General features: G+C 39.1%; 1 protein-coding gene across 1 annotated transcript; it reads right to left on the bottom strand.

Annotated features, from left to right (window-relative positions):
* Positions 1–1,969: 1,969 nt before the first annotated feature.
* On the bottom strand, positions 1,970–26,649 carry sec61b (SEC61 translocon subunit beta). Its single transcript, XM_048607530.1, has 4 exons — positions 26,522–26,649; positions 23,618–23,721; positions 12,709–12,810; positions 1,970–2,347 (listed from the first exon to the last, which is right to left on the bottom strand). Exons 1-4 carry the CDS (start codon positions 26,522–26,524, stop codon positions 2,260–2,262), a joined length of 297 nt encoding a protein of 98 aa, XP_048463487.1. The 5' UTR covers positions 26,525–26,649; the 3' UTR covers positions 1,970–2,259.
* Positions 26,650–26,657: the final 8 nt, after the last annotated feature.

The raw sequence follows: 26,657 nt of genomic DNA, 5'->3' as shown, positions 1-26,657 counted from the left end.
AAAAAAAAGGTTAGTCCAATGTCAGCCTTTTATCTCAAATGTGACTGAAATGCAAAAGCAATTGATAATTTGCTTGTATACCTGGAGCAGTGTTCACTTTTTATCTGAATATATTTTTGTGCATATTCCATTAAAGGGTTACAATAAGAACAAACTGCATAAATGTATTTTGTATTCCCTTGAATTTAGAAGATAAAGAATGATCTAATCAAGGTCTTTAAGATAATAGTTGGCACGGTGGCTCAGTGGTTAGCACTGCTGCCTCACAAGACTGTCTGTGTGGAGTTTGCATATGCTCCCCGTGTCTTTGTGGGTTTTCTCCAGGTGTTCCAGTTTCCTCCCACAGTCCAAAAATGTGCAGGCTAGGTGGATTGGCCACGCTAGATTGCCCATAGTGTTCAGGGATGTGTAGATTAGGTGAGTTATAGGGGGAATCAGTCTGGGTGGGATGCTTTGAGGACCAGTGTGAACTTGTTGGGCCGAAAGGCCTGTTTCCACACTTTAGGGGTTCTATGATAATAGTTTTTCTATGTTCTCAAAAATCCCACTTCCTTGGGTGAGGGTATCCATAATGGGAGGTTCATTATTTTAAAAATTCAAATTAGGCCATTTTGAAGTCAAATTAGGAAGCACTTTTACACCCAAGAGGGTAGTGGAATCGCTTTCCTCCTAAATGCAGTGTCAAAATATATATTCAACATCAAGATTAATAGATTTTTCTTCAAGTATTTGTGTCCACAGATGCTGCCAGACATGCTATGTATATCCACCGTTTTCTGTTTCCATTTCAGGTTTCCTACATTCATAGTATATTTAAATTATAACAATGGAAATAATGTTATTTTGAAAGGTTGCAGAGCACAAGGCAGAGCAAATTTAAAGGCAGGAAGGCAGGGGATGTTGGATGGGGCAGCATTTAAGAAAACAAACTGGATTCTTGGCTTTGTAAACATGGTTATTGAATAAAATAAACAAAGATTTATGATAAACTTTTACAAATCACTGGTTCAGCATCAGTCACAGCATTGTGTACAAGTCTGGATGTCAAGGTCTGGAAAAGGGTACAGGGCAGTATACCTGGATGACACCAAGAATGAAGGGCTTGTTATGCGCAGAAATCACAGAAAATAATATTGTTCTCTTAAAGCAGAGGAGATATAATAAATGCATTCAACATTATGATAAGTTTTGATAGAGCAAGACTGGAGTAATTGGTTCCTTTGGAAAATGGGTTGGATTGGCAAGAGAATCAAAAGGAAATTAGAATAATCATTGCTTCAAAAGTTAAGATCTGGAATTCTCTATGTGAAAGTATTGTGAAAGGCACAACAACAGAAAAAAAACTAAAAAACAAAAGGCAACTGAGGATTTTCTTCACGAGAAAGAGTGTACAGTTATTATAGATCTGGGGCATGATTGGTCAGCTCTTGGTCAAACTTGATAGGCCAAACAATGGTCTCCTTCTCTGTTCGGAGACTCCAGGGCTGTTAGTTTCATTGAAATGAGACCTTCCCATTTTTGCTAGATTACGTGAAGAACTTATGAAGTAAGTCTACACTAGATTTCTCCAACAATTTGCCTGAAACTGAGCAGGGCATTTCTTGCTGCCACACACCAGTTGCCCCTCTCTGAGGCAGCAGCCTACAGTTTGGTTATGTCTATGGCAACTTCATCTTTTCAGGAAACTAAACGGCAACAGAAAATCGTCTGGATTTAAACTCTCATCTCATGGATGAGATATCAGTCACTAAATCACACTGTCAACTACTTCAAGAGTATTTTTAAAAGGAATCTTACTGAGAGCAGGCTCTTTCTGATAATTATTTCACACTGGTAGAGTTAAAAATCTGCATTTTCATATGCTCTAAGGTCTAGCAGAATATTCAAAAGTATGTCACCTGTCACAATTTAGAGAGAGAACAAATTATGTAGGAAAAACCTTCATACTGAAAAGACACAAACATGGAAATAAGTAATAACTTCTTTTTATTGCTGAACATTAGTGTGTTGTTTTACAATAAAAAAAAAGGTAAAACAAAAATAGGAAAGAAACTTCCAAAAATTTCAGAAATCCAACACATGGTCTCTTCGTGAAACCTGGGAAAAAGGATCGAGCTGTTAGATCCTGCTATTGAGAGATTCTTCACATCAATTTTCATCAGCGGAAGGCGAAGTTTAATACGTCAAAATTCAGTTCCTATAAAAATAGGCATTTGGTCCAGGACGAACGAAAGCATTAAGTTGAAGCTGAGGTCTTGTCTATGATCGGGTGTACTTGCCCCAGATGTGCAGCATAAATACTGAAGCGATGAACAGTAGGCTCATAACAAGCACTGGTACAGGCCCACTGAGGAGAGAGGGAAAGAAAATCAATAGAAGCACATTTAGCAGTACATTCACCACTGCTTGCTTTTATAGTTTCAATGTCAATGCAAAGGCAGCAATATAAGGGACAAAAGGGACACCTAGTGGTATAGCAAGAGCACCCACACAATACCAGTTTTACTAGCACTGTTGGAGAAAAAGCATAATAAATATCAAACAGAGTTATTGCTATTTCCTTGTCTTAGGAAGGATTTTGTTGTCACAGTTATACAGCATGTACCATTCTATTCACCCAGCATAGATTTAGAAAAGCTACATAACACTATACCTGAAAAGATTTTAAATCCAAGTGAAGAATATCAGAAAATAAATCTTGCTTTCACAGTTACAACCTTAGAGAGGAAAACTAAATTTCCTCATTGGGAAGGGAGAAGTGAAAACAACGTACCAATCGGCACTGCACAATAGCATCAGCAGACATCAGGGTGCATACCAGTTCTTAATTATGAGGCTCCGATGCTGCTTTAAACTATCCACACCAAAAGATAGCTTAGATTACAACGTAATAACACAAGACAGTTAACGTAACAATCTATACTTTAGACACAAAACAAAAAGTCTTGTTCACATTCCTGTCATAAGCAGAATTGTTCACAGCTAATTCTCATCAGTTTGTGGAGAATCCATAATTTTAAACAAATTAAGCCAATTGTGAAAATTTAGAACCATTAATGGTTCAGTTGCCCAGAACCAGCACAATTTTTAATAACATGAAGTTATTCATGTAGCAAAAATTATTTATCTTTTAGAAAACTTAACCCAAACTCCAATAAACTTAAGGGCACCTACAGTAATTTTTAAATAACATTAGCTTCGGTTTTAGAACTTACTGCATTTTAGCTGCTATCATACACTGCATAACCACGTTTTCGTTTATTATAATCCACTTACACCGACCTTACATTGAAGTTAGGGGCTAAAATCAGACAGAAGGCTTTATTCTAAGTCAATTTTAAAACAGTTAAACTTCAGAAATTCCATTTCCTGCCCCAAAATATTAAATACTTGAATTTAAAATTATAGAATCTTACACCACAGCTGGAGACCATTCAGCTCATTTTACCTGTGAACGAGCTATTGAATTACTCCTACTCCCTGCTCTTCCCCATAGCTGTTATTTTCTCCTTTCCTGGTATTTATTCAATTCCCAATTAGATGGCTATTAATGTCAGACACAGAAAGCACTATCACCACATTATTACTTGTATTGATCTAAGCAAGAATAATTTGCAACAGACATTCGCACGTCCTTTCCTGTGACTATTAGCTCAGAATTATGAAGATATTAAAGAAATTAGAAAATCTACATTTAAAAAACTCAGCTCAATGAAGACAAATAGACCATGCATTTAAAGACCAGACAATTAACCAAAGAAAAATAGCTTAAAAAAGGAATTTATTGGTTTGTGTTTTCAAATAATTTACTTAAATTGAACTTTTTTTGGTAGAATTGGAGTCTAAAAATATTTGGATCTTAAAACATAGGCAGTCACACTGTCTTGACTGCGGAATGATTTCTGAAAAATCCTTCAAATCCTGAACTCATCTGTTTCACTGCAGTTATTGGATGAAGAATGGACTCTGACATAAAGCTCCAGTTTCATTTCCCATGTGTAAAATGAACACAAAGTATTGAAAGCCTCAGATCAATGTGTGCATATACATTGAAACACAGTCAAAGCTGATAAACGCATCTACCACTGACATACAAATTGAAGGTACTTTTTGACCTTCAAAAGAAACATGGGTGAAAATACCTGAGAAACTTAATTTTTTTTACCCTAATTGCTAACTCATGCCATCTAAACAAATTATTTAAAAGACAAAGCAAGGAAAGAAACAACAAGGATTAACACAATGGTTGTTACTCTCTAAAAGAGGAATATTAATAAAGCTGATAATTACATCTTTAAAACCAGACACGCTCAGGATAAAGCTCCCACTTTCAATCTTTTTAGCTAAAATGACCGAAATTAAAAAAGTGACAGAACACTACATCTATTTTTCACCTAACATTCAAGTGTTTGCCCCTTTTTGTGATTTACAAAGATTTATTATTGGAGATCTTGTATTAAAATAAAGGTTTGAAGAAGGCCTTCAGATTTCCTACACTCTCAAGAGAGGCACGTCGCCACATCCTGATGCCGTCTGATGATTCTGAAGGATGTACACAATTGCAGGGTACAACTCTTTAATTTGCACAATAGCCCTTTGATAAAGAATACAAGCCAACACATTCCTCAATGATGCACAATGAAGCTTGTGTTTAGCACATATGGGTAACATAGTCCTAAATTATTTTTATTTAACCTAATTCCACCTACTTCTGCACCTGCCTCAGTTCACTTGCTACCAAATCCCTCAACCATGCTTTCGTTATCTCTAGACTTGACTAAGCCAATGCACTCCTGGTTGGCCTCCCATTTCATCCTCCATAAAATGTGTGGTCATTTAAAACTCTGCTGTCCCTGTCCTCACTCGCTGCACTGAGTTACACTGACATATGGATAATCAACACGTTGATTTTAAAATTCTCATGCTTATTTTCAAATCCCACAAAGGTCTTACTGCTCTCTGATCTCGTCCAACCTCAAAACCTTGCATATATTTGTGTGCATCCATTTCTGGCCTTTCAGCATCTGAAATTATCTGTTCTACACTGAGCACTCAGTACTTCTTTCTCTCCTCATTGTTTTTGGCAGAACACTCCAATATTGTCTTGTGCGGTTAGGTTTTTTTTGATACTGTTCCGGTGAAACACCTTGGGAAATTGTATTTTGTTAAAGACACTATACACAATCTGTTGATGCAAATTTAATGACATTAAATGAAATTTAATGAATTATGAAATTTAGTTAATTAAATCTGTATGCCTTCTTCTGCCCCTCGTCACCTATGGGTTCAAAATATAGTAAATAAATTCCAATCATAAAAAAAAAGCCACTCACTCTCCAGTTACAACATAACCACAGTTAGAAATTTAGAATTTGAATAAGTTAATATCTAAACTTTAGTAACATGAAACCCTCTCCCTTCTCCCCCAGGCTAGGCAGCATGACATGGTTAAAGGTCAGTAAAATGTCAAGTTTTACTTGAATTGAACCTTTTTTTTCCTTGCTATAAAATTGGAAAAGCCACATTTAGCAAAGTATTTCTTCCCGGCAACTTAACTCCTTCGTACCAATGTATGAAACCGAGTCAAGAGTTAAATGGAAGCCAGTAAACAAAAACATTTAACAATATTTCAACCAGTCATTACTGCCAAAGAAATGTCTTATGGTACAAATAATGCTAAGTACAGAGATGTCTTATGGTACAAAGCAGTAGTGGTGGCCTAAGTTTGATTATGTAGAAACTAAGGTGATTTTTGTCCAGTTTAAAGAATTGCTGGGTCACATGCTATTTAGTTTTCTTAATTGTTTTGAATTCTCACCTCTGTAGCCCAACTCCCTAAAGAAATGGCGTGGGATGTGATTTAATCAGATTATCATAGCGCATCTTATCTCTCAGAACCTAAGGCAGGCATCACGTAGGAGATAATTTGCTTTAAAGCAAAGATAAAAAAGACCAAATTTAAAAGGTCATTAAATGTGGGAGTTAAGAGACAGTTGTCATTTTTTTCTCATCAAAATGACTGCATTCTAAATTTCAGCTTGCAAAGCACCCTACTTTTCGTCCTTTGGAACACAAGAGCCTGCATTGAGCAGGTTACTGCCCCAATCATAACCTGCTGCATAGTTACAAAGTTCAAAATGCAAAATAATAACTCAATTTATTTGTAATTATGCTGCAATTTAGTTGTCAAGCTAAAAGGTAGGATGCTCATGCAATTCTACTTTGCATACATTTAATCCTGCAATGCTGATCATTTAATTATAAATTAATTCAACTTGTATAATATATCCATTTAGTATCCAGTATGGTAAACTTGCAACAATGCACTAGTTAATCAATGGGCCAAGAGGCTGTTAAAAGCAGGAACTTGACTGATTGGCATATTTAACAGCTAACTGGAGAAAAGTCCAATGTGTCAAACCATCTGAAAGAATTAGACGCTCAATAAAAATTAACAGGAGTTCATGATTAAATTAAATTGATTGGCACTACCTTATACAAAGTAAGGGAGGAATTTGTCATCTAGTTTGAAATCGTTTCTGCACAAAGCACTTGAGGCAATAACTAATGTGGGCCAGTTAACGTGCGCTGCCCACAGTAATGTCTTATTCTAAAATAGCAAAGACTTGAAACTTTGTTCACGATTTCATTTAATGATGCCGTGATTTGGAAGTCAAGAAAGAAAAACCTATTTTTAAATTGTAAAGAAATACTTAAGAAAATACTCTGTAATAGCAATAGAATGCAGGTATTTATAAAAACTTAAATCACAAGTTACTTGCACTCCAAGTATCAAAGAAAGAGAGAGAAAAGGGAAAATAAGACTAGAAGTTTAAGTAAAGTGACAGCTTTGTCAACATTTACAAAAAGAAAAATGCTAACCTGTCTTTGCACTTTACAGATGGCAACATGCTGTGTACTTTCAACATTTCCTGTTTTTATTTATGCTGGCAACCATTAAGCTAAGAGCAGTTAAAGGTCAAAAGGTAGGACAAGAATAGTTTAATAATTTCTTTTCAGCAAAGCCTGCGATTTGCAAAATAAAATGTTAAAAGTCTTACTCTAGGATAGCCTCCTCTACAAAACAAAAAGCAAGAATCAATTACAGAACGTGTTTTTCCTCTCTGTTGCTTAAACAGTCAATCCTGAGGACATCAGGACGCAGCTTGAAACAGTACTTTTTTTCACTCTATTAAGGAACTGAAGTCACTTATTAAAATAGGTCTAGAATTCCACCTAGGGAAATAATGCTAAACCACTTCTTCATGGCACAGTTAAATCACAAACAAAACTGTACACTGGATTAAGGTTAATTTTAAATATTGGAAATGTGGTCCCATCAAAGTCCTATATAATTGTAGCAAGACTCCCTTAATAACATTAGTTTAACTAGCCTGTTCTGTGTTCATTCTCCCTACTTTCTTGAATGGTGGGGTTACATTCACTAACTTCACTGGTCATTGCTTGGCAAGTGTGTGCAGGAATGCAACTTATAAATAGAACAGGTTTCCTGTGAAGCTTTGTTCTTCCCACATAACAAAAGAAATTGGAGCAGGTGTAGACCACATGGCCCCTTGAGCCTCCTTTGCCATTACGATGATCTTGGGTTTCAACCTCACTTTGAACAAATGAAAAAAAATGCAGCACAGGAACATGCCCTTCAGCCCTCCAAGCCTGTGCCAACTATCATGCCCTAATTAATCTAAAAACAAACCTGCCATTTTTCGATCCGTATCCCTCTATTCCCTCCCTATTCATGTACCCATCCAGGTGCCTCTTAAATGTCTTCAATGTACCCACCTCCTCCACCTCTTCTGGTAGTGCATTCCAGGCTGTTACCACTTTGCGTGAAAAACTTCCCTCGCACATCTCCCTTAAACTTTCCCTCTTTGACCTTGAACCTTTGCCCCATTGTAATTGAAACTTCAACCCTGGGAAAAAGCTCCACCCTATCTATGCCTGTATCAGGTCTCCTCTCAGATGCTGTCTTTCCAGTGAAAGCAATCCTAGTCTTTTTAACCTTTCCTCATAGTCAATGCCCTGGAGACTAGGCAACATCCCAGTGAACCTTCTCTGTACTCTCTTCAAAGCTTCCACATCCTTCTGGTAGTGTGGTGATCAAAACTGCACACAATACTCCAAATGTGGTCTAACAAGGGTTTTATATAGCTGCAACATGTTTGCTAACTCTTGTACTCCACGCTCCGGGAAATGAAGGCAAGCATGCCATATACCTTCTTAATCACCTTGGCTACCAGTGTTGCCATTTTCAAGGAACTGTGGACCTGCGTGCCCAGATCTGTCTGAATGTTAGTGCTCCTAAGGGTTTTGCATTTACAATATAATTCACACCTAAATTTCACACTCCAAAATGCATCACCTCGCATTTGTCTGGATTAAACTCGATCTTGCCATTTCTGTGCCCAAGTCGCCAATCTATCTATATCCAGTTGTATACTTTCACAATCATTGTCACTATCAGCAACTCCACCAATCTTCATGTCATCAGCAAACTTGCTTATCAGACCACCCACACTTTCCTCCAGATCATTTATATACACCACATTTATATATACAAGCAACAAAGGACCTAAGACTGACACCTGTGGAACACCACTAGTTACTAGTCTCCATTCTGAAAAACATCCTTCCACCACTACCCTCTGTCTTCTATGACCAAGCCAATTTTCTATCGATCTAGCCAGGCCACACCGAATCCCTTGCGATTTTCATTTTTGTACCACCCTGCCATGTAGGAGTTTATCAAATGCCTTACTAAAGTCCACATAATCTACATCCACTGGCCTTCCCTCATCGATTATCCTTGTTACTTGTTCAAAAAATTCAATCAGGTTGGTGAGACATGACCTTCCCCGGACAAAACCATGCTGCCTGTCACTAACTAGTCCATTTTCCTCCAAATGCACATATATCCTGTCCCTCAATATCTTCTCCAAGAGCTTGCCCACCACAGATGTCAAGCTCACCGGCCTGTAGCTTCCTGGATCATCCCTGCATCCTTTCTTAAACAAGGAAACAATATTCGCTTGTCTCCAGTCCTCTGGAACTTCACCTGTGGTCAACAAGGATGTGAAGATATCTCCTAATGCCCCAACTATTTCCTCCCTTGCCTCTCTGAGTAACCTGAGGTAGATCCCATCTGGTCCTGGGGATTTGTCTATCTTAATGCAATTTAGGATTCTCAAAACTTCCTCTTTCAATATGCTGACATTCTCTAGAGTATTCAGACACTCATCCCTGACCTCAACATTAAGGAGAAGCACATGACTAGTGAAAACCAATACAAATTACTCATTCAAAATCTCCCACTTCCTGTGGCTCTACATATAACTTTCCTCCTTCATCCTTGAGTGGGCTACTCTTTCCCTTGTTACCCTCTTTCTCCTAACATATGCATAATTTCCTTCCTGTTTCCATATCCTTTGATTTCCTGGGAGACTAAAAAACAACCTGTCTATTCCAGCCTTAAATATGTTTGACAACGCAATGAAAAATTTCTTCTCATCTTGGTCTTAAATGATGGATGCCTTATATTGAAGCTGTTTTGTGCCCATGTTCTAGATTCCCCAACTAGGTGAAAGAACCTCTCAATCTGCATCTTACCAGGCCCCTTCAAACTTAAATACATTTGGTCCTATGTACTCAGCCTCTCACCAGAGGAAAGCCCTCTCAGCCCAGGAATGAATCTAGCGAACCTTCAAGGCCTGTGATGCCTTAAACATGAAGGCTAAAAGTTGTGTACTGAACTCCTGGTGTGATCTCAAAGTCCTATATAATTGTAGCAAGACTTCATTCATAATAGGAAAGTTTAACTACTCTTTTGCTTCTCTGTGTTCGTGCCCCCTCCTTTCTTAAATGATTCTATTACATTTCCTAAATTTAATGGCCACTGCCTGGCACTTCTGTAGCAAGAATGCAATTTACCATTTATCAGCTCATATTTAAAACATTTTAATTGCTGGAGGTGCTGCAGAGATAAATCCTGGATAATGAAAGAACAGAATTCCAAAGGAAGTTTGGAAAGATGCGGGTTTTTCAACTCAAATTAAACAACTGGGACAGAATCTCAAGGTGCAGAATATAGTGAAATAGTGGAAGAGATAAATCGAGTACTTCAATGTAACTCAATAGTTGGACAAGGGACAAAAACAAAGTTGCTGGAAAAGCTCAACAGATCTGGCAGCATCTGTGAAGGAAAAAGTAGAGTTAACGTTTCTGATCCGGTGACCCTTCCTCAGAACTGACAATAGGACATAGGGTCATACATGCAAAACAAATTTGGAACAGATGCCAGAAAAAGGTCATTCCATATTTTTTTTTTTAAAAAGTAATCAAATATAAAAGAATGGACTTCCAAGTTGGATACTGGAGGTAGAAATTAAATTCTGTGATCAAACAAAGATGAGACACGATTGTCTGATATGACTGAGATGGGAAGCTGACTGCTCTCCTTAAATAATTATCGTGTGATAACTAGTCTTAGCAGTTTGAGGGAACAGGCCTTACAGCTCCAGATGCAACCTTCTGCAAGGTTTCTTGCACAGCAGCTCATGCTATAACATGTACAGGAGCAATCTATTCCAGACAACAAAGTGGGTAGACCAAAAAACAAGTGTTCAGGGTTACTTTTCTGATGAAGGGTCTAGGCCCGAAACGTCAGCCTCTCTGCTCCTATGATGCTGCTTGGCCTGCTGTGTTCATCCAGCCCTGCACCTTGTTGTCTTTGTTCAGGGTTACTTTCCTGATTTTACAATATTTCTGTGTTCCTCCAATTACAAACTCCTAGCATCATTAGGTTTTCTGGGTTTTAGGGCAAAGGGATGGTGTTGGTAATGCCATCGGATCAATAATCCAGAGTCCCAGGTTGATGTTCTAGGGGCACAGGTTCAAATCCCACCACAGCAGCTGACGACATTTGAATTCAGTAAAATCTAGATAAACAAAACCTAATCTAATGGCCATTGTTACTTGTTGCAAAAACACTCCTGATTGGTTCGCAAATGTGCTTTAGGGAGGATAAAGTGGTAGATTATCTGGTCTGTCCTATATGTGACACCAAATCCAGAACAGCATGATTGTCCGTTAATTACCCTCTGGCTTTCTAAGCCATTTCAATCAAGGGGAACAAAAGATGGGTGACCCCTGCATTCCACATACAAATATACAAAATTTAGTACTAACTAATTTATTCATATGTACATGTGACATACTGGTGTTGAACACAAATGCAGATCTTGCTTGGATCTGATCTTTGCTGCATTTTAATTATGGTATTGTTGCTTTACAGAGTCCTATTAGGCTTACTTCAGAGCAGTTATGAGCATTTTCTTAATTGTCAATCATTTCATAATCACAATCACAATCACAAAGACCACATTGCATTATTATCTCAACATATCCAACAGAACACAAAAAAGAAATTCAACTCTATCCCATCACCCCAAGGAATGTAGTGGTTCATGAAGGTGGCTCACCAACTTCTCAAGGGCAATGAACAATAGCAATAAAACGCTGGCTTGGCCAACGACACTCACATACGACAATGAAAAAAGAACGTCAAGGGGCATTGGTTGGATTTTCTCTGGTTGGAAGTGGTCATCCAGGCCACACAAGTGCCAAACAATGTAACTTGCCACACCAAGCCTGAATGTTGTCTAGGTTTTGCTGCAAATGGACATTGGCCCCTCATTGGGTTAGTAGTTTAACTGGCAAATACCATCACAACTGGAATTGGCAGGATTGCAGAGCTTACATCCGATTCGTTGGTCATTGTATTGCTCAGCCCTGTTTATCATATGTTACTTATGCTGTTTGGCATACAAGTTATCACGCTGATGCCTTATTTTTAGATATGCCTTGATTTGTCCTCCTGCACTCTTCAGGGAACCAGGATTGATCCCTTGGCTTGATAGGATTGGTAGTGGGAGAGATATGCCAGGCCGCAACCTTATAGATTGTAATTAAATACAATTCAACTTTTCTGAATGCCCAGCTGTGAGTTGCTAGACCAGTTCAAAGTCTATTCAATTTAGCATGATGGTGGCACCACACAACAAGATGGAGGGTACCCTCAATGTGAAGACTGAGCTTTTCCACCACATAGGCTGTGCTGTGGCCACTCCTGCCAATACTGTCGTAGATAGATACATCTATCACAGACAAGGATTGGGGAGGACGAGGTCAAAGGAGGACTTTCCCTCTTGTTGGCTCCTTCACCGACTGCAGACCTATTCTATTACCTTTAGGATTCAATTAGCTCAGTCTGTAGTGGTTCCACCGAGCCACTATTGATGATGGTCACTGAAGACCCCATCCAGAGTATATTCTGTGCCCTTGCCATGCTCAGTGCAAGACAAGAATTAGTTGAAAAATTATGTAAAACACATCATTAGCATAAAACCAACAGTGTGACAGATCTGAAGAGATTCACTCATTATCCTGGATAACTTTAGTATCAAAGTGCATCAACATAATTCCGTTGTACAGGTTCAAAATCTATTCCTAGGCAGTATATTCAATGATGTCATCGGCAAATCACCGTTTAATAAACAAACAAAACTACATGGATACTGAAACATAAAGAGGATGTTACAAACATTAAGACATGAATAACACACACAAGTTGATTGTACAGCAACTCAACTGCAGCTAAATGATTGCAACTCAGTTTCCACAAAAAACACTTACACTTTAAGCCCAGGAGAATCTTCTGTGTAGAACCGCCACATACCCCCAGTGCCTGTCGAGGTGGTTCGACCAGCACGGCTCACTGCACTACTTGTAGCTTTTCTGAGATAAAAGAATAAGGATGAATAAACATTAATATACAAGAGCTACAACCAGGAATGGCATGTTGTTAGCAGGAATCTACTTTAACTCAAGATTAATTTTGGTTCAGTTAAAATCACGTCAGACACAAAACAATGGAGTTCATGACTGGGTTTTTTTCATCCTCACAATTCTTGTCTGCTTGCTTTTCTCCCTAACCGAAAAAGGTCTAGAAGAAAATATCAGACACTACAAATAGCACTTTACTAAAATGTACCTCTTCATTCTAAATTTTAAAAAAGCTGTATAAGAAATAATATTTTAACCAAGAGATTTGGTAGCAAAGTTCAAGCCTCTTAGTTGAAAGTTAAGAATTTGCAAGGGGAAAAAAAACAGATGGCAATGCTGAGCAACAGTATTCTCACATTCAGGGTGTGGGAAGGAAGGGAGAGAAGCGACAGATCGGGGTAGCTTTCACCCCCTTCCATCATACAGGGCACAATAGGGGAAGTGTAGTTCTATCAGGTCACTACTTGATTATGGCTGATGTTAGCCAGAAATGGGAATTAAAATTATAACAAGGAACTGTGTGTGGTGCTATTCAGCTACCCTCATTAAAACAGAACTTATGTTGAAAGGTATCAAATGTCCGATTACATTTTAGGTTTGCTATTTCACAACAGTATTTAAACTATGTGAAGACAGAGGCAGACATTTCTTGAAATCTTAAATAATATGATGTAGTACATCAAAATATTAATTAGTTTAAGACGAGGAAATAGACAACTGAATATTGAACATAAGTACGAAACAATATTTTAACCACTGCTATTACAGTGGTTTATATCAATAATTTTAATGCCAATTACAATATTGAAAACACTCCCCAGTTGTCTTATATTAAAATTAGTTTCTAAATAAGATAATCCATACTTCGACTTTTTTGTTTTAGGTTTGGATTATCAAATAGATAGATGCACAAAACAACATATTTTCATAAATCTGTGATGTGGCAGCCATTATACATTTTGATTGTATGAAGCTTGCAGAAGGATCACACTTATAGATTTAGTTTTCTGGAACTGACTATTCTAGAAGTAATGTAGATCACAGGCAGCCAGTTTTGGCCAGCTTCCGGACATTAATTCAAGCGGGGGAAGCATCAAACTAGGGGTAGGCCAGTACAAAAAAAAAGGTCATTCAGCTGATCGAGTCTGTTCTGTCATTTAATGAGATCATGGCTGATCTGATAATTCTCAACTCTGCATTCCTGCCTTTCTCCCCAAACATTACTTTTCCGAACCTTTCTAAAAATTTGTATCTCAGCCCTTGAAAATTCTTAACAATCCACCCTGTGGTAAACAATTCCAAATAATTCACCAGCCTCGGAGAATAAATTCCTCCTCATCTTGGCCTTAAATGAAAAATGTCTTTTTCTGAGATTATGCCCTCTAGTCCAAGACTCTCCAACCTGTCAAGCTCCTTAGGAATCTTATACATTTAAATAAGGTCACCTCTGATTCTTCTAAAGTCTTAACGGGTACAGGCCCAACCTTCTCAAACTCTCGTCATAAAGCAATCCTTTCATGGCTGAGATCAATTTACTGAACATTCTCTGGTCTATCTCCACTGCCAGTATGCTTTCCTTAGGCAAAGGAACCAAAATTGTATTCACAGTATTCCAAGTATGGTCTGACTAGTGCTTTATATAGTTTCAGGAAAACTTTTGTATTTTTATATCTTAGTTCCGTCGAAATAACAGCCAACATTCCATTTGCCTTCCTATTACCTGCTGAACTTGTATGCAAGCTTTTTGTGATTCATGCAAGAGGACCTTCAAATGCTGCAACTTTCTCTATTTAAATAGTTCAGCTCCTATTTTCTTCCCATTGAAGTGAAAAACCTCATGTTCCCCACATTACATCCCATTCTGCCAAGTTTTTATCCATTCACTTAACCCAACGATATTCTTCTGTAGACTCTTTTTCTCATCCCTACCCTCCCACCTAATTTTGGTAGTCATTCTAGCTGTAATTATTTTGCCTTTTTATAGGGAAACTCAAATCTAAATAATTGTGGCCTTGCCCCAAACCATCAAGTGAAGCGTATGGCTGGGAATGGTAATCCTCATAGATGGCATACATTCACGTTAAACCAAAGCAAAATGAAGCACCAGATTATGCTAGTTTTCTAGGGAGAGCTGTATTATTTCTTCCTACCATCTAGATATCAAAGACCAGCTGTCACCCACGGTATGGCCAATATCACCAATGGCAAACAAAGTAGCATCTCTAATTTTTCTAAGAATCAACCTCCTTGGACTTACCCTTCATTCTCTAACAATCACTTCCATCAGGATTTGTTCCTGTTCAGTTATTTATACCTGAAACAACCAGCAGTGCATTGACTTAAAAATAAATAGAACACAACATATTTAAACTCTGTCTAATGCACCATGCATTTGTCCAGCATGTGAAATTTATATGAATAGCAAGCCAAAATAGTGCTGCATCAGTTGTTGCAGTCAAATGTGTTTTAGTCAATAATGGCGGAAACAGTGCAAAAAAGAACTCCACAAACACAATGCAACATTCCCTGTAACATGACAGACACTGCAAGAGTTCCGTGAATTTAAACTATTCTGATTACAATTTACTCCACATTGTATCACTCGACCACACAGGACAATGCTTATGCAAGATTCACTGATATCACAGAATTCATGCTCTCAGCTAGATTGTATTACTGTCATCTAGGAGTTGCATTTGTTTAACTCTCCATCTTGAAAGCTTTGCATTTATAAGAACATAAGAACTAGGAGCAGGAGTAGGCCATCCGGCCCCTCGAGCCTGCCCCGCCATTCTTCACCCTTTGGGTGAAGAAGTTCCTTCTGACCTCAGTCCTACATCTGCTTCCCTTTATTTTGAGGGTCCTAGTCCTAGTTCTAGTTTCTAGTCCTAGTTCCACCTGCTAGCGGAAACAACCTCCCTGCCTCCACCTTATCTATTCCCTTCATAATCTTATATGTTTCTATAAGACCTCCCCTCATTCTTGTGAATTCCAGTGAGTATAATCCCAGCCTACTCAGTCTCTCCTCATAATCCAACCCTCTCAACTCTGGAATTAACCGAGTGAATCTCCTCTGCACCCCTCCAGTGCTGGTATATCACTTCTCAAGTAAGGAGACCAAAACTGCACACAGTACTCCAGGTGTGGCCTCACCAGGACCTTATACAGCTGCAGCATAGACTCCCTGTTTTTAAACTCCAGCCCTCTAGCAGTGACAGACAAAATTCCATTTGCCTTTTTAATTACCCGCTGCACCTGCAATCCTACTTTTATGAGTAATTTAAAAAAATGAAGCTCAAACCATGATCAATTTCCAACAATATTCTATGTAGGTACATTGTACAAATTTATTATGAGGAATTCTCATACTAAAAACAGTTAGTGACAGTAGCTCAATTTGGGATGGCATTGGCTGGTAAGAGAAACAAGGATCAAAAAGAGGAAATCAGGAAACCAGGTAATTGCCCAAGCTACACAAACGCCTCCTAGTGGTTGAGATTGGCACAGATGGTGGTGATGCTGCTGTATCAAGGGTGGATCACTTAGAATCTCAATCAGCAGTCAAAGTAGACTGTGGATCAAAGCAGATTGTGAAGGAGTGGAAGGACAAAATAAGGTTTGAGAGTCTATGTCCCCAAAAGGGATATATTTATTTGAAGAGAGAGAAAAAGGGAGCCAGATCGATACTTTGAGTTTAGTATAAACTGCAGCCCAAGTATCACATTATACACCAAAATTCAGAATAGATACACTGAAGTTAAGAATTTCAATAGCTCTTTTCATAAGGTTATAATAGATACACGAGAAGGCTACTCCACCCCTCAAGCCTGCACTGCCATTCAAAAAGATCTGACGTGATCCGATTGTAGCCTCTACACAACTTCCTTGCCTATTCCCCATAACCCTCAACTTCTTTGTTGATCAAGTCAAATTCAGTCTTTAATAAATTCAATAACCCAACCTCCACTGCTCTCGGTGGAAGAGATCTGCACAGTAACACTAGCAATCAGATCAGCTGCAATCTTACTGAATGGCAGAGCAGACTCAAGGGGCCAAATGCCTAATTCTGTTTCTATTTCGTATGAGCATAACCAACCACCAGAAGAAATTCCTTTTCATCACCATAACAAATGGGACAGCCTTTTATCAACTGCGCCCCTAGTACTATATTCCACTCCCCAACCCCCAAGATGAAATATCCTCCTATCATCCACTTTGTCATGCCCCTCAAAATGTTATGTTTCAATAAAATCACCTCTCACTTTTCTAAAGTCCAATAAGTATAGCTCCAGCCTTCTTAAACTTTTCTCATAAGACAACCACTTCTTCCATGGAATCAGACTAGTGAAGCTTCTCTGGACACCTTTTAATGCAATTATATCCCAACTTAATAATATGACCAAAAAATGTACAAAATACTCCAGGTGTCACATCATCAATGCCTGATACAGCCATAACAAGAATTCTCTACTTCCAGGCGGCTTGCAACATTCTATTTGCCTTGCAGGTGAAACTCAGCAGGTCTGGCAGCATTCTTAGGGAGAAAGAAGAATTTACTGAGTCCCATGATTCATCAGTACAAATGCTAATTTTGTTGCCAACTCAACTTATCTTCATCCATTTGCAGATTTTTTCTTTCCTCTTCATGACTCGCTTTCCTTTCTTTGTGTCGTCAGCAACTTTGGCTAAAGGCTGTCCCTTCATTTAAATCAATATTTGAAACCCCAGCAATAAGCCCTGTAACATTCCACGAGATAGTTTTCAAACCTGAATTTGACCCATTTATAATAATGGTCTGTTTCCTGCAAGTTAGTCAATCTATGCTAATATATCACTGCCAACATGAGTTCTTATCTTATTCAGTAACTTTTTAACATGACACCTTATCGAATGCCTTTTGGAAATCTAAAACATAAATCGACAGATTCCCCTTTATTCACCCCAGTTGTTGCACCCTCAAGGAATGCCAATAAATTTGTCATTCACAATTGTGCTTTTGACAAAACCATGGATTGAGGTATTTTCCTTACGGTAGGTGTCAGAAAAACTGACCTATACTTATCCATTTACTATCTTCTTCATTTCATGAATAATAGTGCTAAATTGGCAGTATTCCAGTCTGCTGGGAGCTTGCCAGAATCTAGGGAATTTTGGAAGGTTATAACAAGTGCATTCACTTTTTTTTGCAGCCATTGTTTTGAGATATCTAGGACACAGGTCATCCAGTCAAATAACTTCAAACAGGTGTAGAAATTTGTTCCATATATAAAACTGAATTTCCATTACTACACATGCTAACTGAATTTATACTGATTCTGTGATCATACAAAGAAAATGAAATGTGCCAGAAATGGCCTCTTATTACATGCCATGGGGCATTTATACTGCCACAGTTTGCAGCAAACTGTGAGATAGCAAGAACTGCAGATGCTGGAGTCAGAGGTGATACAGTGTGGAGCTGGAGGAACACAACAGGTCAGGCAACATCAGAGGAGCAGGAAAGTTGACATTTCGGGTTTATACCCTTCATCAGGACTGGGGAGGGGAAAGGGAGCTCAGAACTAAATAAGAGGGAGGGAGTTGGGGAAAGGTAGGTGGGATGGCGATAGGTGGATGCAGGTAGCAGGTAGTGGGGAATGGTCAGTGGGAAGGGTGGGGCGGATAGGTGAGAAAGAAGATGGACAGGTTCTGTCAGGTCAAGGAGGCAGGGATGAGAGCGAGGCTTGGACATGGGAGGAGGCCAGGGGTGGGGAGTTTTTGAACACTGATGAATTCTACGTTGAGGCGATTGGGCTGTAAGCTCCTGAGGCGGGATATGAGGTGTTGTTCCTCCAGTTTACGTGTGGCATCATTGTGACACTGGAGGCGGCCCAGGATGGACATGTCACCAAGGGAGTGGGAGGGGAAGTTAAAGTGGTTAGCAACCAGAAAGTGCTGTTGATTATAGGATACAGAGCATAGATGCTCTGCAAATCAGTCACCGAGTCTGCGCTTGATCTCACCAATGTAGAGGAGACCACATCAGGAGCAACGGATACAGTAGATCAGGTTGGGGGACGTACAGGTGAATCCCTGTTGGATTTGGAAAGATTATTTGGGGCCTTGGACAGAGGTGACAGGGGGAAGTGTGGGGCAGGTGTAGCATCTCCAGCAGTTGCAGGGAAAGGTACTGGGTCGAATGAGGCAGTTGCGGAGTTGTGGAGTGAGCAGTCCCTATGGAAGGCAGATAGGGTGGGAAGGGAAATCTCTTCTTTCGTGGAGGGGTCAGATTGCAGGTGGCAGAAGATGATGTGCTGGATTCGCAGGTTGGTGGGGTGGTATGCGAGGACCAGGGGTCTCTGTCCTTATTTTTGATGGAGGTGTGGGGGCTTGAGGGCAGAAGTGCAAGAGATGTGGTTGAGGTCATTATGAATCACCGGAGGGGAGAAGTTACTGTCCTTGAAGTAGGAGGACATCTGGGACGTCCAGGAACGGGATGCTCCACCCTGGGAGTGGATGTGGCAGAGATGGTGGAATTGGGAGTATGGGATTGCATTCTTGCAGGAGGGGTCATCAAGTTCTTGTTGTAACCGGCTCAGCACCGACATCTATTTCAAACAAACTGACTCTCATAGCTACAAGAACTTGACTTCTCACCCACCCTCCTGCAAGAATGCAATCCTATACTCCCAATTTCTCTACATCTACTGTATCCGTTGCTCCCAATGTGGTCTCCTCTACATTGGTGAAACCAAGCACAGACTCAGAGACCAATTCGCGGAGTATCTGCACTCTGTAATCAACCTTCTGGTTGCCAACCATTTTAAGTTCCCCCTCCCACTCCCTTGATGACATATCCATCCTGGACCTCCTCCAGTGTCACAATGATGCCACATGTAAACTGGAGGAAAAACACCTCATATTCTGCCTCAGGAGCTTACAGTCCAATGGCCTCAACATAGAATTCACTAGTTTCAGAATCTCCCCAGCCCTGGCCTCGTTCCATGTCCAACCCCCACCCCCGTGACCTGACACAACCCGTCCATCTTCTTTCTCACCTATCTGCTCTACCTTCCCCTCGACTCAGCCCTCCATCTCTTTACTTATGAGCTCCCTTCTCCCTCCCTAGACCTGTTGAAGCGTGTAAACCCAAACGTTGACTTTCCTGCTCCTCTGATCCTGCATGACCTGCAGTGTTCCTCCAGCTCCACACTGTTTCGCTGAAAACCAGTATTTGTTTCATTCAACATTTGATCTGCCGTTTTGTCGAATTAGGTGAAATGTGGACTGACCAGATGGTTTTTAAATATAATTCTAATTACATTATTTTGACATTGAAGCCATGATCAGCATTCTTTGCAGAAAAGTGCATGTTTTGTTTCAAAGGTTAATAACAGTAGCCTTGAAATGTACAAATCCTAACAATGCAATGATAATAATGATGAAAAACGTAGCAGCTAATCACACGGTGTAATATTAATTATCCTTTAACACTTCTCAAGCAGCTAGTCAATTAACCAATGTCAAATGCTGAAACTTGCTAATCCAGCCAAAGCTAAAATTGCTAACTGTCAGCATTGCAAAGCATGACTCAGTGAGGGTCTACAATCAATAGAAATTCTCATACACTAAAGTAATAACATTCTCTTCATTCACGGACAGTCTCTAAAAATGAAAAGACAACCCCAGAGTGTGGCAATACAAAAAGGAGGATGTAAATGCTGTAAAAATTTACATAAATGAATGGGAAATCAGCTGTGAAAAATCTACACGCCAAAAGTATTGGCAAAGTTATACTATGTAATATTTTAAATTAAAAACTATGAAAGCATGCAAGTTCTATTATTGATGTGATAGAAAACATATTGCAGGAAGAAAAGTGCCCGAGAAAAATCAATGTCACCCTCGGTCCCACTGCTCAAATGCCAGAAGAGGGTGGTGGACCCAATGACCTTAACTCAATGCGCTCCACAAAGAAGTCATCATTGGATTTGTTGCTGAAGGTTAGCTTAGAGACATTTGGTATGTGGAACACTGAGGGAAATGCACAACTAATGAAGGTGGTGGTGGAAATGCATCAGAGGGGATGGAAGTGATTGAGCAAATTCAAGAGCTTTAGGGAGAGAATTCTGAATTGTATGATCATGATGGTTGAAGACACCAAGGGCAGAAACAACAGGATTCAAGTAGGGATATAGGCTGAAAATTAGATCCAAGCTGAAATAATGTCAAAAAGTATTGAAAATATGATGAAAACTTTGAGAATTAACATGTTCAATGGGGCACAAGGAGAGGTGAGCAAGACAATGCTGTGAAATACAGGAGAACAGAATGTTAGATAAATTCAATAACACTTGCTCTAATGAGAAAAGACTTGATCTTTTCTCACTAGTCTCTTTAGCTCCCATCAGTACTGAGAGACATGAATCACCAATTAGCATTTTTCACTTCGCACACACTACACCACTTTTTGCAGATAACACAATGTGGAGCTGGAGGAACACAGCAGGCCAGGCAGCATCAGAGGAGCAGGAAAGCTGACATTTCGGGTCGGGACCCTTCTTCAGAAATTTCTGAAACGTCAGCTTTCCTGCTCCTCTGATGTTGCATGGCCTGCTGTGTTCCTCCAGCTCCACACTGTGTTATCTGACTCCAGCATTGGCAGTTCTTACTACCACTTTTCACAGTATAGTTTTCAGCAAAATGAATACAGAATGAAGAGTCATTGATTTTCTTTTAGTTTTGCATGGGATGGGAAACAGAACAGATTTTTATGAATACTTAATGGTTCTAAAATGTGATTTGCAAATTTGTATTTTATACAAATAATTACTAAACATTGAAACTTAGACAATTTCAAACACAAGCATTCAAATAAACTGCTCTACTTTTAATTAAAACAAGCAGTATTTGTTGATATGCCAGCATTGTGCCATTTCACAATGCTATCCTTTACAAGTCAATATCTTATTGAGACTGATTTTCCTCAAAGCCAAATGCTTTAATATACTAAATGTTCTGAATCATCTACTAGAGAACTGATATAGCACTTTAGATCACTAATTATCAAATAGTGGGGAGATGCCATAGTAGTAATATTACTAGCATAGTAATCCACAGGCTCAGACTTATGCACTGGGGACATGGGTTCAAATCCCACCATCACAGCTAATGGAATTTGAGTATGATTAATTAAATCTGGGAATGTAAAGCTAGTCTCAGTTGTGGTGCTTATGAAATTATCATTGATTGTTATAAAATGAATGCCCTTTAGGGAAGTGAATCTGCCATCTTTTTCTGGTCTGGCCTACATTTGACAGCACCCCATAGTAAAGTGTTTGACTTTTGACAGTCATCTGGAAAGGCCTAACACGTAAATCAGTTCAAGGTGCAATTAGTTTTGGACAACAAATGCTGGCCTTGCTAGTGACACCCAGACACAAACAATAAAAAAAGCAACTGAATTACAACTTCAGTCAATAAAGCTCTACATATTTTTCACAATTTACCAACTCCTCTATAATATGGAAACTAATCTTCTGATCAGTCCACCATACAAAATTGTAATTGGATCAGTGCATACTGTTGCATCCAATAGCTTTTCCTAAAGATCTTAAACATTATTCAAATTAAATACCTCTATTAAGCAATCATTTTCTAAGAATGTGGATATCTAACTTTTTTTGTTTCTCCTGAAGGTAATGGTTCTTTATGTAATATTCTTCCTAGCTACCCAGAAACCTTAATTACTTACCACAAATATACATCTCCCATGAATGACAAGATAATTGTGTGTCAGTAGATTGTGGAAGCATCACAATCATAAGCAATCTTTTCCTCATCAGGCATCCACATGCCTTATCCTACTATAATCTCATTAACAATTGTAAACAAAACCCCTATTTCAACAACGTAACAAGCCATACAGAGCCAAAGGTCATTGGTTTGAGTATTAGTTCAGCAGTTGAAACAGTACAGATCAAGGCTCAACCAATGACCTTCTGTTCTGAATGGCTTGTTTCTGTGTTTATTCCCTACGCAATCAAAGAACTCAATGCTTTCACATATAAAAGCATTTGCCCCAAACAGTTCTCTCATAATATACAACACATTGCTGACTGCCAAATACATTTTTAATATTAGCATCATATTCCTTTCACTGTCGTAAAAGGAAATGACGAATGTTCATCACAATATCTACATTTGTTTAAAATAAACACAAACTGATGTAGGGTTATATTCAAAACATGAATTTTGTTCCTTTTGCTACCTGGGTTGGCCAGTTCACACATCTTTACATTCATTGTTACTATTTCATCATTAATTGTATCTTGCAAAAGCTCAATTTAATTTCCAATTTAGTAATAAAATCAAAAACAGTTATAGCATGGAAGATGACTGAAATTAAACCCCTTTACAATACTCAGCCTACAAATTCCCTCACTGTTCATATATGCATTAAAATAAATCAGCAAAAAGTTAAGTGAGTGAAATACAATTCACCTCAAGTGTAAAAATTTGGGATTATTTATGTTCGTGTGTCTCAAGTATAAATCTTAAAGTTCAAAGGGCTTTTAAGGGGAATCTTTTAACAGACATTGGTTAGCTTAGTACTTAAAAACTGCTGACTTTTCCAAGAATGATTTAAGTAATATTACCAACAATAATCGAATCAAGATAAAAAGATTAATCATAGGCAATTACCAATCCATTGTCACATTGCATATTACCGGAAACAAATGTTAGCTCACATGTACTACATCACTTTTGTGTTACTTACCTCTGCCTCACTGTGGATCCACCACCAGCATTGCGGGGTGCGACAGCTTTGCTGGGTGATCGGCTGGAGGCACCGACATTTGTTGCACTTGCAGCAGGTCCAGGCTAAATGGTGAAAAAAAATGTTAGCATTGAGAGAATAAAGTGCTCTTTTCACACAAAATGTACAGTGATTCAAAATACCAAAACAATTGGTACTAATTGTTTTGGGTCAAATGGATGTCAGGAGTGGTGGCAAAACAGTTTTTTGACCTTATGTTTTAAGGCTCAATAGCAGTGAGGTAAAATGCAGTAGCCATCAGCACTATATAGTATATTGATTACTTAATGCCACTCTGAACACAAACTGATTCAATAGTCAAGTTTTCCAAACCCACTGAATTAGTTGAAAGGGATTAATAGGAGTTTGTGTCACACTTAAAAAGGTCATCTTAGTTGGTGTCTAGATACAAGCATAGAACATAGACACTAATAACAGAAAATGCTGGAAATGTTCAGCATTCAGGTCTGGTAGTATTTACAGGGTCAGAAAAAATATCAATGTTTGAGATTGATGACCTATCATCAGAACCACCATTCTCACAGACAAATGAACAGCCAGGTTTCACCTCCACAAACTCAAACGAAAAGCACACTAGGCTTCAACTTAACATTTCACATCAAAGAGCAGCTCCAAGCTATAACATTGCATTGAAGTGTTAACCTAAATTTGGTGACAAGAGCAGATTTGGAACTGTTAGAAATAGGGTCAAAATGAGAATGAACTCTCAACCTCTCCCATGCATGCTCTCATGAAATCTTCTAACACTTTAACAAACTGGGGTAGCTATCCTCACATAAGTTATGAAGTATGGAACAGGATTCAGACTTTCCTACCTCTCACTAGCCTTTTCTCAAATCAGACATTTTATTTCTATAGTTCTAATGTGAAGATAATAAAAGCAGAGAATTGCCACTGCAATATAAAAAGCACAAACTAAACTGCATTTGGTGAAATCAAAATTCTGAGAATGAAAACCACCTAAACCAGTTAATATTTACACCAATATACCAAGTTATAACAATTACGTTGTAAACAGTTTTCATTTTATTCAAGAAAAATTATTCCAGACAAAGATCTTACAGCACAGAAGAGAGCACTTCAGCTCATTGTGTTGCTAGTAATTAAGCATCTATACTATTTTCCAGCACTTTGCCCATATCCTTGTGCACGATGGAATTTGCGCTCATATAAATACTTTTTAAATGTCTCTATACATCAGGCTACCATCTTTTTAGGCAGTGATTCTAGATATCCACCACCCTCTGGGTGAAAACATTTTACTTCAAAATTCTCTCTAAACCTCCCACTCCTTACCTTTAAATTAAGCCACCTGGTATTGACCCTTCCCAAAAGGGGGAACAAGTTCCCCATCTCTTCCCCCTCACAGCTTTGTATACCTCAATTTCGTCCTCTGTCCAGCCTTCCTTGCTCCAAGGAAAGCAACTCCAACCTATCTAGTCTCTTTTCATAGTTGAATTGCTACAGCCCAGGCAATATTTTGGTGAATCTTCTTTGTATCATTTCTAGTGAAATCACATCCTTTCTATTGCATGACAAGAATTGCACACAGTACTCCAGCTGTGGCCTAACATTACATATACCTCCTTGCTTTTGTGTTCAGCCCCTTGACAAATAAATACATGTATCTGATATGCCCTTTTATCAATCTATTTGACCTGCTGCCTGCAAGGATCTATAGATACACACATCTAGGTCCCTCTAATTCACTGCATTTTAAGCTTCCTACCATTCAATATTTACTCCCCTGCCTTGTTAGTCCTCCCAAAATGCATCACCCTACACTTTTCAGGATTATATTTCATTTTTCACTGTTCAGTCCATCTATATAACAGTCTAAAGGCTCTTCTCCTCACTATTCAACAGACCAACCTCCATGTCATTTGTGAACTTATTGATTCTATGTCCTACAGTCATGTCCACATCATTAATGTACACTGCAAACCTTGTGGAGCACTACTGGACATGGTTCTAGTCACAAAAATACCCTTCATTCACACTATGCTTCCTTCCACTAAGCCATTATTGGATCCAATTTGCCAAACTGCCCTGGATTCCATGGACTCTAAGCTTCTTAACCAGTGTATCATGCAAGACCTTGCCAAAAATCTTAATGACGTGCATGAAGACTACACCAACTGCACTACCCTCACCCACACAGCCAGTCACCTCCTCAAAAAAAAATGAATTTGTTAGACCTGATCTCTCCCAAACAAAGCCATGCTGAGTCGCCTTGATTCATCCTTACAGATGCTAGAAATCTGAAACAAATACAGAAAATTTCTACAAAAACTCAGCAAGTCTGGCAGCATCTGTGGAGAGAAGCGACCAGAATCGAAGCTGCCGAGTTTCTCCAGCGTTCTGTGTTGATTAATCCTTGCCTCTCCATGTGGCGATTAATTCTGTCCCAAAGAATATTTGTTCTAATAATTTTGCGACCATGTTAGATCCACTGGTGGGTAATTTCATTACTGCAAACGCATTTACCTCATTTAGAGGCATTTGGGTTTTGACTACTGCTGACGTGGCGTTGTTGTGAGCCACAAACCTTTTGATGAGTTCAAACAAACAGACTGAAACGCCGGATCACGGACATCTCTCGTCCATGACAACAGAGATTCGGGACAGAATGTAAGTCCTCTAGTTCTTGGGATATTGCCGGTGAAATACTGAACGTGCGGCAGTCAGAGAAGCTGAAGGCCTTGGTGGGGCCTACTAGATCGCCATTACTTTGTATCTGTCTCTAAGCCGCATGTACCCCCAGCGCTGCCCTGCTCTGGAACTATAGCCAAGCGGTAGAAGATCTCCCGTGAGATGCTCACTCTGCGGACAATGGGTTATTACCATGTTGTTGCACTACACCGGGCCCTCGGCTTCACTCTGCTCTTTTCAATCGGCTTCTCTCCTCAGGCGGCCACGACACACAACTCAGGACCCCGCTGCTTTGGTGCCCTTATACCGCCTGACGAAAGGGACACAG

This window comes from Rhincodon typus, chromosome 2, assembly GCF_021869965.1.
Source record: "Rhincodon typus isolate 14 chromosome 2, sRhiTyp1.1, whole genome shotgun sequence".
In the NCBI taxonomy this organism is placed as follows: domain Eukaryota; kingdom Metazoa; phylum Chordata; class Chondrichthyes; order Orectolobiformes; family Rhincodontidae; genus Rhincodon; species Rhincodon typus.
Note: the sequence above shows the minus strand (reverse complement) of the source record. Positions and strands in the feature narration are given on the sequence as shown.

Excerpts from the sequence above, each read along its gene's own strand:
- sec61b (XM_048607530.1), bottom strand. Across the intron at positions 12,811-23,617 it reads GGATCCACAGTGAGGCAGAG|AAAAGCTACAAGTAGTGCAG; the intron begins GTAAGTAACACA and ends CTTTTATCTCAG. Across the intron at positions 2,348-12,708 it reads GATTCTCCTGGGCTTAAAGT|TGGGCCTGTACCAGTGCTTG; the intron begins GTAAGTGTTTTT and ends CTCTCTCCTCAG.